The sequence below is a fragment of the Dendrobates tinctorius genome, unplaced genomic scaffold (assembly GCF_039654945.1).
Source record: "Dendrobates tinctorius isolate UK_male_01 unplaced genomic scaffold, ASM3965494v1 ptg000019l, whole genome shotgun sequence".
In the NCBI taxonomy this organism is placed as follows: Eukaryota; Metazoa; Chordata; class Amphibia; order Anura; family Dendrobatidae; genus Dendrobates; species Dendrobates tinctorius.
In genome coordinates this window covers 33163774-33178806 of record NW_027361687.1, presented here as the reverse complement: position 1 = coordinate 33178806, position 15033 = coordinate 33163774, and the positions used below count along the sequence as shown (strand labels likewise).

The window sequence follows — 15033 nt, the reverse complement described above, 5'->3', positions numbered from 1 at the left end:
AACCCGTTTCCGACATCAGATGAAATAATACGCCAATGTCGGACTCCCTCCCTTTGATGTTGGCTGTTTTGAACAGTTGACATGTGCCCAGAAAAGGCTATTAACCCGTTAAATGCTGCTGTCAAACTCTGACAGCGACATTTAACATGCGCTTCCAGCAATCGTGCTGGAAATCCGTCCATCAGTGACCCCGTCACGTGATCGCGGGTCACCGAAGGGTTGGCATGACAACCAGAGGTCTCCTGTGGACCTCTATGGTTGTCACTGCCAGATTGTTATGAGCCCTGCCCGGTGGTCAGCGCTCATAGCAAGTCAGCAATTCTGCTATATACAGGCGATCTGATCATCACCTGTATGTAGCAGAGCCGATGGGACAAATGCAGCTTCTAATCTCCCACTGAGACTATTGAAGCATGCAAAAAGTTCAAATCACCCCCCTTTCACCCCATTCAACATAAAACAATAAAAAAATCAAACGTACAGATATTTGATATTGCTGCATTCAGAATTGCCCGATCTATCATTATAAAACCGAACAGCTGATTATCGGGAGCGCTCCAGGTATCCAGGTTACCGATGCAGCTATTCGGTAAGCCCTATAGCTATTCAGATAAGCACTAATCCAAAGCTATTCGATCAACCCTACTCATAATCCAAAGCACACCACATCCTCTGTAAAGCATGGTGGAGGCTGTATGGTGGTATGGGCATGCATGGCTTCCCATCATTGGGTCAGTATTGGTTATTGATGATGTAACTGAAGACAGAAACAGCCGGATGAATTGTGTGTGTACAGGGCTATACTTTCTGCTCAGAATCAACCAAATGCAGCAAGGTTGATTGGACAGTGCTAAAGCAAAGAAGTGAAATATTCTGCAATGGCAATTTGTTCTATTAATTTTGAGCCCCTGAAATGAGTAGGCTTTGTTGAAAAATAGTTGCAGTTCCTAAACATTTTACAGGATATTTTTGTTCAACCCCTCTAATTAAACCTGGAAGTCTCCACTTCAATTTCATCCCAGTTGTTTCAATTTATCCCCTTAATGACCACCAATACGACTTAAAACGGACCTGCGATAAAGAGAATAGCATCCTCAATACGGATGACAATCCAGCAGCTGTCATCTGTATGCTATAGGTGACAACTTGCTGCATCAGCCACAATCAGTGTTGGCATTGACCATGGTCGTTTAACTCCTTAAATACTGCTGTAAATAGTGACTACTGTATCTAAATGGTTAACAGAGTGTGGGGGCTCCCTCTTTAACCCCATCGGCACTATGAGATCATGATTGTGTGGCTCTTATGTTTGCCATAGCAATTCATGGCCAAATAACGGCCTTAAAATCTGCCGGGTGCCTGTTCAGAAGTTAGAAACATTTAGGTGGTAAAAATAAATTTTTTTCATTCCTTTCATGTCACTTTACATTAATGTCTAAAAAGCACCTGAAGGGTTAATAAACTACATGAAAACAATTTTGAACACGTTGAGGGGTGCTGTTTTTAAAATGGTATCACTTTTGGGGAATTCTCATATATAGGACCCGCAAAGTCTATTCAAAACTAAATTGGTCCCTAAAAAATAAGTTTTGTAAATTTCCTTGAAAAATTACTGCTACATTTTTAAACCTTCTAAAATGTTAACAAAATAAAACAACATTTTACAAATGGTGCTGATGTAAAGCAGACATGAGGGAAATGTTATTTATTAATGTTTTTGTGTGATATCACTATCTGGATTAAAGGGATAATCTTTCAAAGTTTGAAAATTGCAATTTCTTTGAAATTTTTGTTACATTTCTGATACTTTTATAAATAAACACAAACTATATCAAATTAAGTTTACCATTATCTTAAAGTATAATGTGTCACGAAAAAACATTCTCTTTGTCAATGGGATATGTTGAAGCATTCCTGAGTTATTACTACATACAGTGACAATGGTCAGATTTCAAAAATTGGTTGGGTCATTAAAGGGTTAAATAAAAAATAGTGGCACGCAGAGCTGAATCTCAGATTTGGTTACCATCTGAATATTTCTGGACTTAACTGTAAATCAGAGGTATGGCGGGGATGAGGATGAAGGATATTGGAGGGGACCTGGGTGTCTGGAAGGGATGGGGATATAGGAGTCTGCAGGAGAGGGGTCTGGAAGGCACATGGGTGTCTGGAGAAAACAGAGGGCTCTGGAGGGGATGCTGGGGTCTGGTTTGGATGAGGACAGAGTAGTCTGGGTGGACAGAGGAGTCTGATGGTATGGAGTTGTCTGGAAGGACAGAAAGGTCTGGAGGGATATGGGGGGACGGAGGGGTCTGGAAGGACAGAAAGATCTGGAGGGATCTGAAGGGACAGAGGGGTCTAGAAGGGCAGAAAGGTTTAGAGGGATGGAGGGATCTAGGGGGGACCGAGGGGTCTGGAAGGGCAGAAAGGCCTGGAGGGACAGAGGGGTCTGGAGGGACAGAGGGGTCTGGAGGGATCTGGAAGGACAGAGAGATCTAGAGGGAAGGAGGGATCTGGAGGGACGGAGGGGTCTGGAAGGACAGAAAGGTCTATAGGGACAGATTGTCTGGGGGGACGGAGGGGTCTGGAAGGACAGAGAGATCTGGAGGGAAGGATGGATCTGGTGGGACGGAGCGGTCTGGAGGGACAGAGGGTCTGGGGGGACAGAGGGGTCTGGAAGGACAGAAAGGTCTGGATGGATCTGGAGGGATGGAGGGTCTGGAGTGGAATGAAAGGAATAGAAAGTAAAAAGTCTTAATTGCATGGCTTGAGGTACCAAAGACCTAGAATTTATAAGCATATCCCTGAAATTTCCTAAAATATACATTAAGTTACAAATTTATACATGCTACAGATATGTACAGATATATGCGCATCCACTTTGCGCACACAGATAGATGTACATCTATGAACTGTACAGATCTGTGCACATGCAGCCATGTACGCTCACTAGTCATACCTACATACCCGCTCATACTACTCCAATATTCACACCCTCTACACGCATATGCACAATCCTTATATTTTTGGAGATATATAAGAACCCACTACATACATGTAGACATAGTCGGCTTCATGCTAGGAAATATGGTGTACCAAGTGACATAAGTTTGTAACACATGGCGCAGCTGTAACACACATAAGTTTGTAATAGGACACTCCAAACTTCTACAGCTGCAAAAGCAGATGGGAAAAGTAAACCCGCCCGCAGTTATTCCTAGAATATATGGCTGCCCTCATGGCATTTTGTGTGATCGGAGAGATTGTGCAGAATTGTCCGTGATTGAATGCTCCGTCCTTTTACCTCCTGGGAACATAATTAGACAAGTCTTGGACTTTGAGGTAGTTCCCATGGTAACTCCATCTGGCCGGATCTGTCCATATTGAATGAACTTTCTCTTCCTCTTTCACGAAGGCCTTTTAACCATCAATTTATTTCTCTTACAGGGGAACTACATATAAAACCCATAACCATTCAGTTAGCTAAGACATCTAATACTATCCTTAGACATGTAAATGTGACATGTAAAAGCTTTGTAAAGGAGAATAAGCTATGATCGGTCATACTTTGACCACCCACATATCTTACTGTTCTACTGGCATAGAAGCAGTCAACACAGTTATTTCCCTTGGTAAACTATGATCCCTATCACAATATTTAGCTTTCAGAAACACCAGGGTTATGGGGTGGGATTTGTCGCTGTAATGGGGTTGCAATGGTTGTAAGGTGGGAACTATTGCTAATAATTGGCGCCCAACAGTTGAGAGGTGGGTACTTTGGCAGTAATGACAGTGCAATGGTTGTGAGGTGGGTACTATGGCTGTAATGGGGCTCTAATGTTGTAAGGTTGGAACTAAGGTTGAAATTGGGGCATTAGGGTTTTGAAGAGGAAAGTGTGGATGTAATGGGGGCTCTAATGTTGTAAGGTGGGAACTAAAGTTGAAATTTGGGCATTAGGGTTTTGAAATGGTGTCACGTACACACTTCTCAGCACGTGATGTGGGGTGCGCCTGCAAAGGTTAATTTATCTCCTCTCACTCAATTCAACTTCAACGTCTGTTTTAGGCTATAAAATGAGCATAAATTAAACCCCTGACATATACAGCACATCCCGATTCCTAGCATGCTGCCACCACTCATCAAACACAAGGGGCAATGAGTCCCCAAAAAATGTTACTCTCAAAAAATCAAAAGGTCACACACTGTGTGAAGGGCTATAGATTCTTTTAGACTTTAGAGCATACAAGGATCAAACTTATTAAAGATTTTAAGCTTTAATATGAAAATATACAGTGCTTCCAATAAATACACTGCTCAAAAAATAAAGGGAACACTTAAACAACAGAATATAACTCCAAGTAAATCAAACTTCTGTGAAATCAAACTGTCCACTTAGGAAGCAACACTGATTGACAATCAATTTCACATGCTGTTGTGCAAATGGAATAGAAAACAGATGGAAATTATCAAGACACCCTCAATAAAGGAGTGGTTCTGCAGGTGGGGACCACAGACCACATCTCAGTACCAATGCTTTCTGGCTGATGTTTTGCTCACTTTTGAATGTTTGTTGTGCTTTCACACTCGTGGTAGCATGAGACGGATTATAAAACCCACACAAGTGGCTTAGGTAGTGCAGCTCATCCAGGATGGCACATCAATTTGAGCTGTGACAAGAAGGTTTGCTGTGTCTGTCAACGTAGTGTCCAGAGGCTGGAGGCGCTACCAGGAGACAAACCAGTACACCAGGAGACGTGGAGGGGCCGTAAGAGGGCAACAACCTAGCAGCAGGACTGTTACCTCAGAGTTTGTGCAAGGAGGAACAGGAGGAGCACTGCCAGAGCCCTGCAAAATGACCTCCAGCAGGCCACAAATGTGCATGTGTCTGCACAAATGGTTAGAAACGGACTCCATGAGGATGGTCTGAGTGCCCGACGTCCACAGATGGATGTCCTCACAGCCCAACACCGTGCAGGACGCTTGGCATTTGCCACAGAACACCAGGATTGGCAAATTTGCCACTGGCACCCTGTGCTCTTCACAGATGAAAGCAGGTTCACACTGAGCACATGTGACAGACGTGACAGAGACTGGAGAAGCCGTGGAGAGCGATCTCCTGCCTGCAACATCCTTCAGCATGACCGGTTTGGCAGTGGGTCAGTAATGGTGTGGGGTGGCATTTCTTTGGAGGGCCGCACAGCTCTCCATGTGCTTGCCAGAGGTAGCCTGACTGCCATTGGGTACCAAGATGAGATACTCAGACCCCTTGTGAGACCATATGCTGGTGCAGTTGGCCCTGGGTTCCTCCTAATGCAGGACAATGCCAGACCTCATGTGGCTGGAGTGTGCCAGCAGTTTCTTCAAGATGAAGGCACTGAAGCTGTGGACTGGCTCGCCTGTTCCCCAGACCTGAATCCGATTGAACACATCTGGGACATCATGTCTCGCTCCATCCACCAACGTCACGTTGCACCACAGACTGTTCAGGAGTTGGCGGATGTTTCAGTCCAGATCTGGGAGGAGATCCCTCATGACAACATCCGCCGACTCATTAGGAGCATGCCCAGATGTCGTAGGGAGGTCAAACAGGCATGTGGAGGCCACACACACTACTGAGCATCATTTCCTTGTCTTGAGGCATTTCCACTGAAGTTGGATCAGCCTGTAATTTGATTTTCCACTTTAATTTTGAGTATCCTTCCAAATCCAGATCTCAATGGGATATTAATTTTGATTTACATTGATAATTTTTATGTTTTCTTGTTCTTAACGCATGCCACTATGTAATGAATAAAGATTTGCAGCTGCGATATTTCATTCAGTAATATCTACGATGTTGTATCTTAGTGTTCCCTTTATTTTTTTGAGCAGTGTATATAAAAGATAAATATAAAATGACACACAAATATGTAAAACAGTTCTAAAATAAAAAGGAGAAATAACAAATACCTAAACGCTTCCGTCTACAGTTACCTTCTGTTTATCTTGAGAGGAGGAGAAGGGAATTATGGATCGCATCAGCCTATTAGGCTGCCATCACGTGTGAACACATCTCTTTGTGTCACCCAGTTTTTTATAGTCCTGACCATAGGCTCATATTTTCAGGATGACCGGATTGGCCCCTTTAAAAGATGCTGTTCGTGAGTGGATGAAGGGGCTAAGTATGGCATTTCTAATATTCTGTGTCTCCCTCCATTTCTCTCCATGCAGACAATAATAAACACTCTTTCTTAGGTCCAAACCATCTGCCATTGTTGACACCTTTACCATGCTCCCATGAGACCTCCTGTGGCTGAGTTCCTGCAATAAGGGCAGGCAGAAGTTATGTCATTTGTGTAAAGACAATACATGGATATAGCCTTAACAATTTGTTCTACTGCCATTATAGTCTACCTTACAATTGTATATTTCCTTCACAGATGGGATGTATTTGGAGCTCTAAGATTGTAAGGTGGGATCTAAGGTTTAGATCGGGGCTATAGGGTTGTGAAGTAGGAACAGAGGTTGAAATTGGGGCACTGGGGTTGTGAGGTGGGATCTGAGGTTGAAATTGTTATGTGCAAGAGTTAATCTACTCGGTAGCGACTTGCACTGGACCAGCAAATGCGCGTCTCTGAATCACTTAGTGCAATCCACCACTTCTAGTCAAGTCCTAAAGGGCAGGGATATTCTTCACCCACTGCCAGTAAAGGGGGGATTTACACATCCCTTCCATGGCAGCTGTTGCCAAATAGCTGGCGTCTGGTGATGCAGATGATGTTAGAGTCAGGATACCAGAATAAATCCTAAGCAGCATTAAACCAGAACTAAAAAAAAAATGAGAGCCCAAAGACAAGGTAAGGTTGTAAGGTGGGAACTGAGGTTGAAATTGGGGCATTATGGTTTTGAGGTGGGAACTGTGGATGTAATTGGGGCTCAAATGATGTAATATGGGAACTGAGGTTTAAATTGAGGCACTAGGGTTATGAGGTGGGAACTCAGGTTGTAATGGGGCACCAGGGTTGTGAGATTGGAGTAAAGGCTGTAATGGCAGCTCTAAAGATGTAAAGTGGGAACTGAGGTTGTAATTGGGGCGCTAAGGTTGAGAAGTGGGAACTTTGGCAGTAATGGGGTCTATAAGCTTGAAAAGTGACAGTGGCAGAGTGTGAAATACTGCCCATACAGGTGACAAGACACTACACCGCATGTGGTGCTTCTGATGGGCGTACTGCTGGCCAGGGAAATGTTTGCTGGTTCTATAAGTAGTGAGCACTACAGTATATGCTCCTGTCTATGACTGATGATGTGGGTGAGTAACAGACAAGAGCACCTCGAGGTTCAGAAATTCTTCAGATGACACAAACCTCTCTACACAGAAGTAAGAACAAGAGATTTTGCCAAATGCAATTGCTGCCAGGACTGCAGTACAAATGGTGCATTAGCTGTGAGTGAAGACTGAGATACATTATGTCAGAGATGAACTATCACATGGACAGGGAATATCATTACTCTTCTAAGATGACCACTTATCTCATCCATATATCCTGAATCATCTTCACCGTCTCCCAGTGTATCACATTATTGTGTCAGAGCCTGGGCCAACTCATATCCTCTCATCTCATCAGGTATAGATATCTAATCCTATCCTGTGTGATACTATCTGCTGAGAGCCGTGTATCTAAACCTATCTTATGTGATAATGTTTGGTTCTCTGCATGTAATTTTTATGTGTGATGCTCTCTGTATTCAGGCTTATAATGTGTGATACAGAGCCAGTGTATCTGTCACAGAAAATGACGCGTGATACTCTCACCGAAAAGCATGCGTTTTCAATTTCTCATAGAGCATGAGCGGAATAGACCTATCCAAAAACATTAGGAGACTGCAGAAACGACATTGTACTCTCTTCTCCATTATTATACAGAGCACATAACTAGGCTCATTTCAATACAGCTCACTTTGATGAATTTGTCACTTCCATCACATACTGACTGCAAAGAATCTACATAAGGAACAGGTGGCTTACCAATCTGGATCTGATGAGGCACCTGTAATAATGAGGATAAAAGGGAACCTGACACTGAAGTACAAAACATACACAAATCTTCTCATTTTATACAGCCAGCAAAATATTCCTACATCTGCAGCTCAGATATAATAATGGTAGAGATTACGCATAAATTACTTTTTACAGCTGCTGTAGAATTCCTGCACCAACCCAAATCATTATATTGGGTAAAACCATTGAAATAATTACTAACACTGACCCTATGTACAAGAATATAACTACTTTAATACTGTCCCATACGCACAAGAATAAAACTACTATAATACTGCCCCTATGTACAAGAATATAACTACTATAATACTGCTCCCTATGTACAGGAATATAACTACTATAATACTTTCTCCTATGTACAAGAATATAACTACTATAATACTGTACCTTATGTACAAGAATATAACTACTATAATACTGCCCCCTATGTTCAAGAATATACGGTAACTACTCTAATACTGCCCCTATGTGCAAGAATATAACTACTATAATACTACTCCTATATACAAGAATATACTATAATACTGCTCCTATGTACAAGAATATAACTACTATAATACTGCCCCTATGTACAAGAATATAACTACTATAATACTACTCCTAAGTACAAGAGTATAACTACTGTAATACTGCCCCTATGTACAAGAATATTACTGCTATAATACTGCCCCTATGTACAAGAATATAACTACTATAATACTGCCCCCATGTACAAGAATATAACTACTATGATACTGCCCCTATGTGCTAGAATATAACCACTATAATACTGCCCCCATGTACAAGAATATAACTACTATAATACTGCCCCTATGTACAATAATATAACTACTATAAGGCTGGGGTCACACTAAACAACGCAAAATATGGTCCGTAGTTTACAGGAGTAATACAGATGAATGACCCCTAAATAGTGCTCCGTAGGTCATCCGTAAGCAAAGTGCGGTCGCGTATTTTGCGCATGTGAGCATCCGTATGTAATCTGTATGGCATCCGTATGCAATCCGTATGGCGAGATTTTCTCGCAGCCTTGCAAAATGGACATTTAACGGTTTTGAGGCCTGCTAACTATTTAAATCATTAGCCTGCACCCTATTTATTGCCTCAGGAACAGGTGGCTGCCTCCATACTGTCCATTTGTGACCTTGCTTTCACTAGGTGTGTTGCTGTTGTATGTGCAACATTGCAGAGGGTCTGAGTTTCAATACAACTGAGCAGGTTCTCTTCAACTGGCTTTTGTCACGGCGCTTTGGGCAACCATACCCAGTGATAGTGGATCCGCGGAGGAGGAGACGCATGTGGGTCCATCCACTTTTGAGGCAACGACTCAAGAGGTCATTTTCACTGCCTCTATTTTTCTCTGCGGGAGCATCCAGTGAAATTTTACCAATACTGTCGCATGAGCATTTCCACATTTGACCGACTCTTGGAGACAGTGCGCCCTGGGATAACCTTTCAGGACACAAGGATGCGCAAAGCTATATCTGCAGAGGAGCGACTTCTACTCACAATACGGTATGTACTACACAACCACATTCTCTATGTTCATAATGTGTGGGCTAAAGTATGTTTTTTTGCCTTCTTGGACTAAGTTTAATGCCCTCATCTTAGTCCAAATATGGTTCAACTTACACACCAGAATGTTAGGTCTAATATGTACTGCATATCACTTAGTCATTGTGCAACCAAATATGTGTGTGTTATTCTATCTCAATTCCTACCAAGTTTGGTCGGCATGTAACTGATGTTTTTGGACTTTATGCATTCTAAAATTATCCATTTCTGTTGTTCTTCAGCTTCCTGTCCACTGGCCTGTCTTATGCTGCCCTCCACCATGAGTTTCTCATTGGAAGATCTACCATTTCTGGCATAGTGAGGTCAACATGTAGTGAAATATGGTCAAGACTACATCAACTCGTCATGCCCGAGCCCAGGATGGAAGACTGGTTGAGGATATCAAGGGACTTTGAGGAGGAATGCCAGTTTCCTAATTGTATTGGGGCCCTGGATGGCAAACATATCCTGGTGTGTAAGCCGCCGAACTCTGGCTCCCAATTCTTCAATTATAAACAATACTTTTCTGTTGTATTGTTGGCTCTGGCAGACCCTCAATACAAGTTTATAATTGTTGACATTGGGGCCCATGGAAGGACGGGAGACTCTAGAGTCTTCAATACTTCCATAATGGCTTGGCGGCTACGCACCAACCAGTTGGATCTACCACCACCACGCCAGCTAAGAGGGCTCCACTCAAGAATCAGTCCCTTATGTCCTTGGGCAGATGAGGCGTTTCAGTTATCGCGCAATGTCATGAGGCCATATCTCCGGCGCAACCTTGACCACAGGCGCAGAATTTTTAACTTGCGCCTATCACGTGCTAGGCGACTGGTGGAGTGTTCCTTTGGCATTCTTGGTGCCAAATGGCAGGTACTCCAGTCTGCCATTCAGTTGAGTGAACAAAATGTTAAGGAAGTTGTGAAAGCCTGTGTGGTTCTTCATAACTTCACCAGGATACATGATTGTTCCTCCTCTGCTGATGTTGTGTGTAGGCCGGACAATGTGCGCAGGGTGAGACCACCTATGAATCCTCAACGTAGACCGCTCTCTGGCCTCAAAGTGCGTGATATTTTCACTAATTACTTTATCTCACCTGAGGGGGCAACTTCTTGGCAAGAACATGCTGTGTCTATGTTATAATTTGCTTCTTTAAGTGTGTCTAAATATATATAACTCAACCCCTTCTGATTCTATGACTGTTTCATTGCAATGTTGACAGGGTTTTTGAGAAATCGCACAGAGATGTTAACTGTAGTAGACAAATTTTTAGTTTTGCCTTTTTGCTTTTTTTCTCTTAAAGGCAAACATAATATTGCCATATGAAAATTTTGGCAATGGGCCAAATTGCCCTTTTTGCATTATAAAACTTTTTTGAAAAGTAACATTATATAACATAACACAAAAAAAAATTAGGCAATAGCAACATTGCTGCATGAGAATATTTCAATACAAAGGAAAAAAGAGGTGAGCTCCATCAACAAAATTAATGCTAAAAGATAACACTCACATTTCTTCAGAATGTTTTCCAATCATATTAATATTCCACCATGACAGGCAAGGCTACCTCACGCCTTTCAGACAGATATTAGATGCCTGTAGAACAGACAATATTTAACCATGCTATACTGGTCAAGTGAAAGGATGAAAAAACAATACTCACTTGTTAAGACAGAGAGAGCGTGATATTATGAAGGCTGGTCGCCTTGATTTGTTACTATAGATTGCTTGCAAAAAAGGTGACTACTTCACTAAGGCCAGCACACCTTTTCTAGGCATTAGCAAGTGAGTAGTGTATTTTCAGCCTTTGACTTTACAGTATAGCGCGGTTAAATATTCTCTTTTGTAAAGACATGTAATATCTGTCTGAAAGGCGTGAGGTAGCCTTGCCTGTCATGATGGATTATTAATATGATTGGAAAACATTGTGGAAAAATGTGAATGTTCAATTTTTAAACAAAGTTTGGTGATGGAGAACACCTGTTTTTTTCTTTGGATTTGTATTTGGAGCACCAGTGAAACCGCACTGGACATGTCCAGCCATCAGACTGATTGTGGCCACATACTTATAAATTCTCATACGTTGGGGAAGGAGAACGTGGAAGAGCAGCCTGGGGTTGCTGCTGTATACTATGCCCAACATCACCCTGTGTGGGGCCATACTGATGCCCATGATGTGGGAATTGTCCTGCCTCCTGGGAATGTTGGGGGTACTGGCCAGAGTAATAATGGGGAGGGGCCTCTTGTTGGCTGTGGTAGGCACGTAGCTCATACCCACCAATATAGCCATATCGTCCCCAACCAGGTTGGGACCAGCCTCCAACACTGGGTGGGAACAAGTGGCCATATTGGTGGGGTTGGCTAGAGACTGACATTTGTGGCGGCTGAATTGAAGGTTGGGTAGTGGGAGGAAGGGGGTGAGGTGTAGGCCTACGCATTTGAGGATCCTCAGATCCTGCTTGAGCTTGCATTTGTGGGGGGTGCCTAAGGCGCATTAGATTTCTTGGTGAAAGCTGCCACCTCTCAATATATTCAAATAATTCGTAGGGCGTATTGGGGTATGTGCAGGCATCAAGCAGGATCTGAAAGCATCCTCTAGTACGGAGCCTGACCTCACTGGAAATGGCACGGAGATAATTGGCCAGACTGCGAGAGTATGCCTCCTCCCCATCATCAGTGTTTACTCTGGCTAAATAATTGAGGACCCCAGTGTCCACATTAGTGCGGGTATCACGGGCAGGTATTTGCTGTCTTCGGCTTCTTCCTCGCCGGGATGTGGCAGCAGGCTGAGGGGAGCCCCGGATGTGGCCAGTTGGGCTGCTGCTGATATTGCCCTGATCCTCTGCTGTTGCTGATGCAGCAGCAGCACCAGATGGTCCTGGTGGTGGGCTTTGGGGCGCAGACAATGGAACATTCTGACTTGATTCCTCACCCCTGCTCCTAGTAGGGGGAGAAGATGGGCCAGCCACCTCTTCCCCTGCAGACCCAGGATCAATGATGGGGTTGGTTTCCGAGCCAGTGCCTCTGTCCGTAAGGTTGGACTGAGTTCTGTGAAGAAATAGAACAGCGCCAAAAATGAATACCTATTTTTGGCCCTGTAAAGTATCTGTGTAATGTGGTGTGAGGTATCTACTTACGGTCTCAGATCCAGAATTGGGGCGAGGAAGGAGAGGCGGTCATAATATATATATTTGCGTTTCACGTAGCCAGCATCCCCACTCCTGGACCGCTGCTGACGTTCCCGGCGGTATTGCTCCCGGATGCTTCGCCAGCGTCTCATCACATCATCCACTGCAATGTGACAGGAAATATTGTCAAATTCACATATTTGATAGGTCACATTTGCTACCAGTAGTCTAGGCATGGGGCCTTCTGGGGTGTGCTTTCTACCCATGGTGGCATATCTAATTGGGCAGATACACAGGGTCTCTTTAGTTGATGTATCAAGTAGCTACACTTAATAATTTGTCTAGGAGGATGAGGAGCTTGTGGCCTAAACCCAAATTATGGCTGTGTGAAACCACGTGTCACATCCAAATCTAACGGCCTCATGAGGAAAAAACTACAAGCACAGGAAGGGGAGTGCTGATTCTATATTCATTTTTTGTTGTGCGGTACTTTTACTCATTTTTTGGCTTGTACTTACGAATTTTCTGCTGCTCCTCACATGGCCGATCACCAAAGTCATGGAATATCTGCCTACATATACGCCTCCATGACGCCTCCTTTCTTGCCCGGTTGGCATAATGGGCATCACGTTGGTCCCATAGTTCGGGACGCTCCTGCACCAGGACTATTAACATTTCCACATTAATGTAAGTGGACTCCATGATGCTGCTGTACTCTGTGGAGGCATACTGTTATGAATGAGTCACCGTAGGAGGCAAAAACAGAAATACTAGCTAAGTCCAGAAAACCAGAGAAGTTGGCAGCTATCGGATTGCAGACCGCTAAACCTAACAACAACAACTAGCAGTAGCCGTGGGGGGTTCCTACGGAGCCCTAGACCCCTCGATCATAGCCAGAGAACTACATAGCCTAAAGACAGAAAGGGAAATCTAAACTGCCCCAGAGCAGACCCCAAAGCAATAGGCAGCCCCCAACATATAATGACAGTGAAGCAAGAAGAAAAAACACTCACACAGATAGAAAGATAGGCTGAGCAAATGTTGGGGCCCAAGCTAACTAAATAGGACAGGATAGAAAAGCTGCTGTCTGCAATCCGCCAAAACCCTATCGAAACAAGAGACAACAGACTGATAGGGAAAAAAGCCCTGAAGGCGCTAATAATAATAATAATAATAATCTTTATTTATATAGCGCCAACATATTCCACAGCGCTTTACAGTTTAACAGTTTCAAAACACAAGTCATAAGTAACAACGCTAACAATACAATAATTAAAGCAAAATAAGACGAAATAAGACGACCCTGCTCGTGAGAGCTTACAATCTACAATGAGGTGAGGGAGATACAGAGTACAGGTGTGTATTTACAATGGTGTATTTACAATGAAGGTCCAGCCATCTTGCGGGAGTGAAGGATGGATGGAGATAGTGAATGGGCTACACAGAGAATGACTTTGATTACTGAATGTGATAGGCCGCTCTGAACAGGTGTGTTTTGAGGGAGCGCCTAAAACTATGCAAATTGTGGATAGTCCTGATTTCTTGGGGTAGAGCATTCCAGAGGATAGGAGCAGCACGGGAGAAGTCTTGGAGTCGGGAGTGGGAGGTACGGATTAGTGCAGAGGTTAGTCGAAAGTCGTTTGCAGAGAGCAGCGATCGGCTAGGCCGATAGACAGAAATGAGAGAAGAGATGTAAGGGGGTGCCGCACTGTGGAGAGCTTTGTGGGTGAGAACAAGTACTTTGAATTGGATCCTATAATGAATGGGCAGCCAATGTAAGGACTGGCGAAGAGCGGACGCGTCCGAGTACCGATTACCCAGATGGACGATCCTGGCCGCTGCATTAAATATGGACTGGAGAGGGGATAGTCGAGTGACGGGGAGGCCAATTAATAGAGTGTTGCAGTAATCCAGGCGAGAGTGGATCAATGTAACAGTGAGGGTTTTTGTTGTTTCCATAGTGAGAAAAGGGCGGATTCTAGAGACGCTAGGCTTCAAAAAGACTATATCAGTACCCAGGTATTTTCTGAAGACAGAGCAAAAAGGAATTCAGCTCACCCCAGCAGGGAATAGCAGAAATCCAGCAAAACAAGGCAAAACAAAACCAAAACAAAAATGCAAAAAGCAGAGCAGAAAACTTAGCTTTTGAGGAGCAGGAATCAGACTGGTCTCCAAGAATCCCTCAGAGAAATCACCCGCAAGGCAGAAGGGCGTCGGCTGCCTAATATCCAGTCAGCAATTCCAGTCACCCAGTCATCATCATTCTGCTCAGCTGTTTGGTAATCAGTCTCACTACCTTCCTTCACCAGAGG

The 15033-nt window shown here is 43.6% G+C and overlaps 2 protein-coding genes across 2 annotated transcripts in view; one reads left to right on the top strand and one right to left on the bottom strand.

Moving 5' to 3' along the window:
• LOC141083095 (uncharacterized) overlaps positions 1-13423 on the bottom strand; it is a 64001-nt gene extending 50578 nt beyond the window's left edge. The window contains exons 1-3 of the mRNA XM_073567283.1: positions 13240-13423; positions 12731-12884; positions 12328-12641 (exon numbers count right to left, since the gene is read on the bottom strand). Coding sequence (XP_073423384.1) covers positions 12328-12641; positions 12731-12884; positions 13240-13423 — 652 coding nt within the window. The remainder of the gene's footprint in view (positions 1-12327; positions 12642-12730; positions 12885-13239) is intronic.
• Positions 1-15033, top strand: part of KCNN3 (potassium calcium-activated channel subfamily N member 3) — a 217832-nt gene that overhangs the window by 112556 nt on the left and 90243 nt on the right. The window lies entirely within an intron of this gene.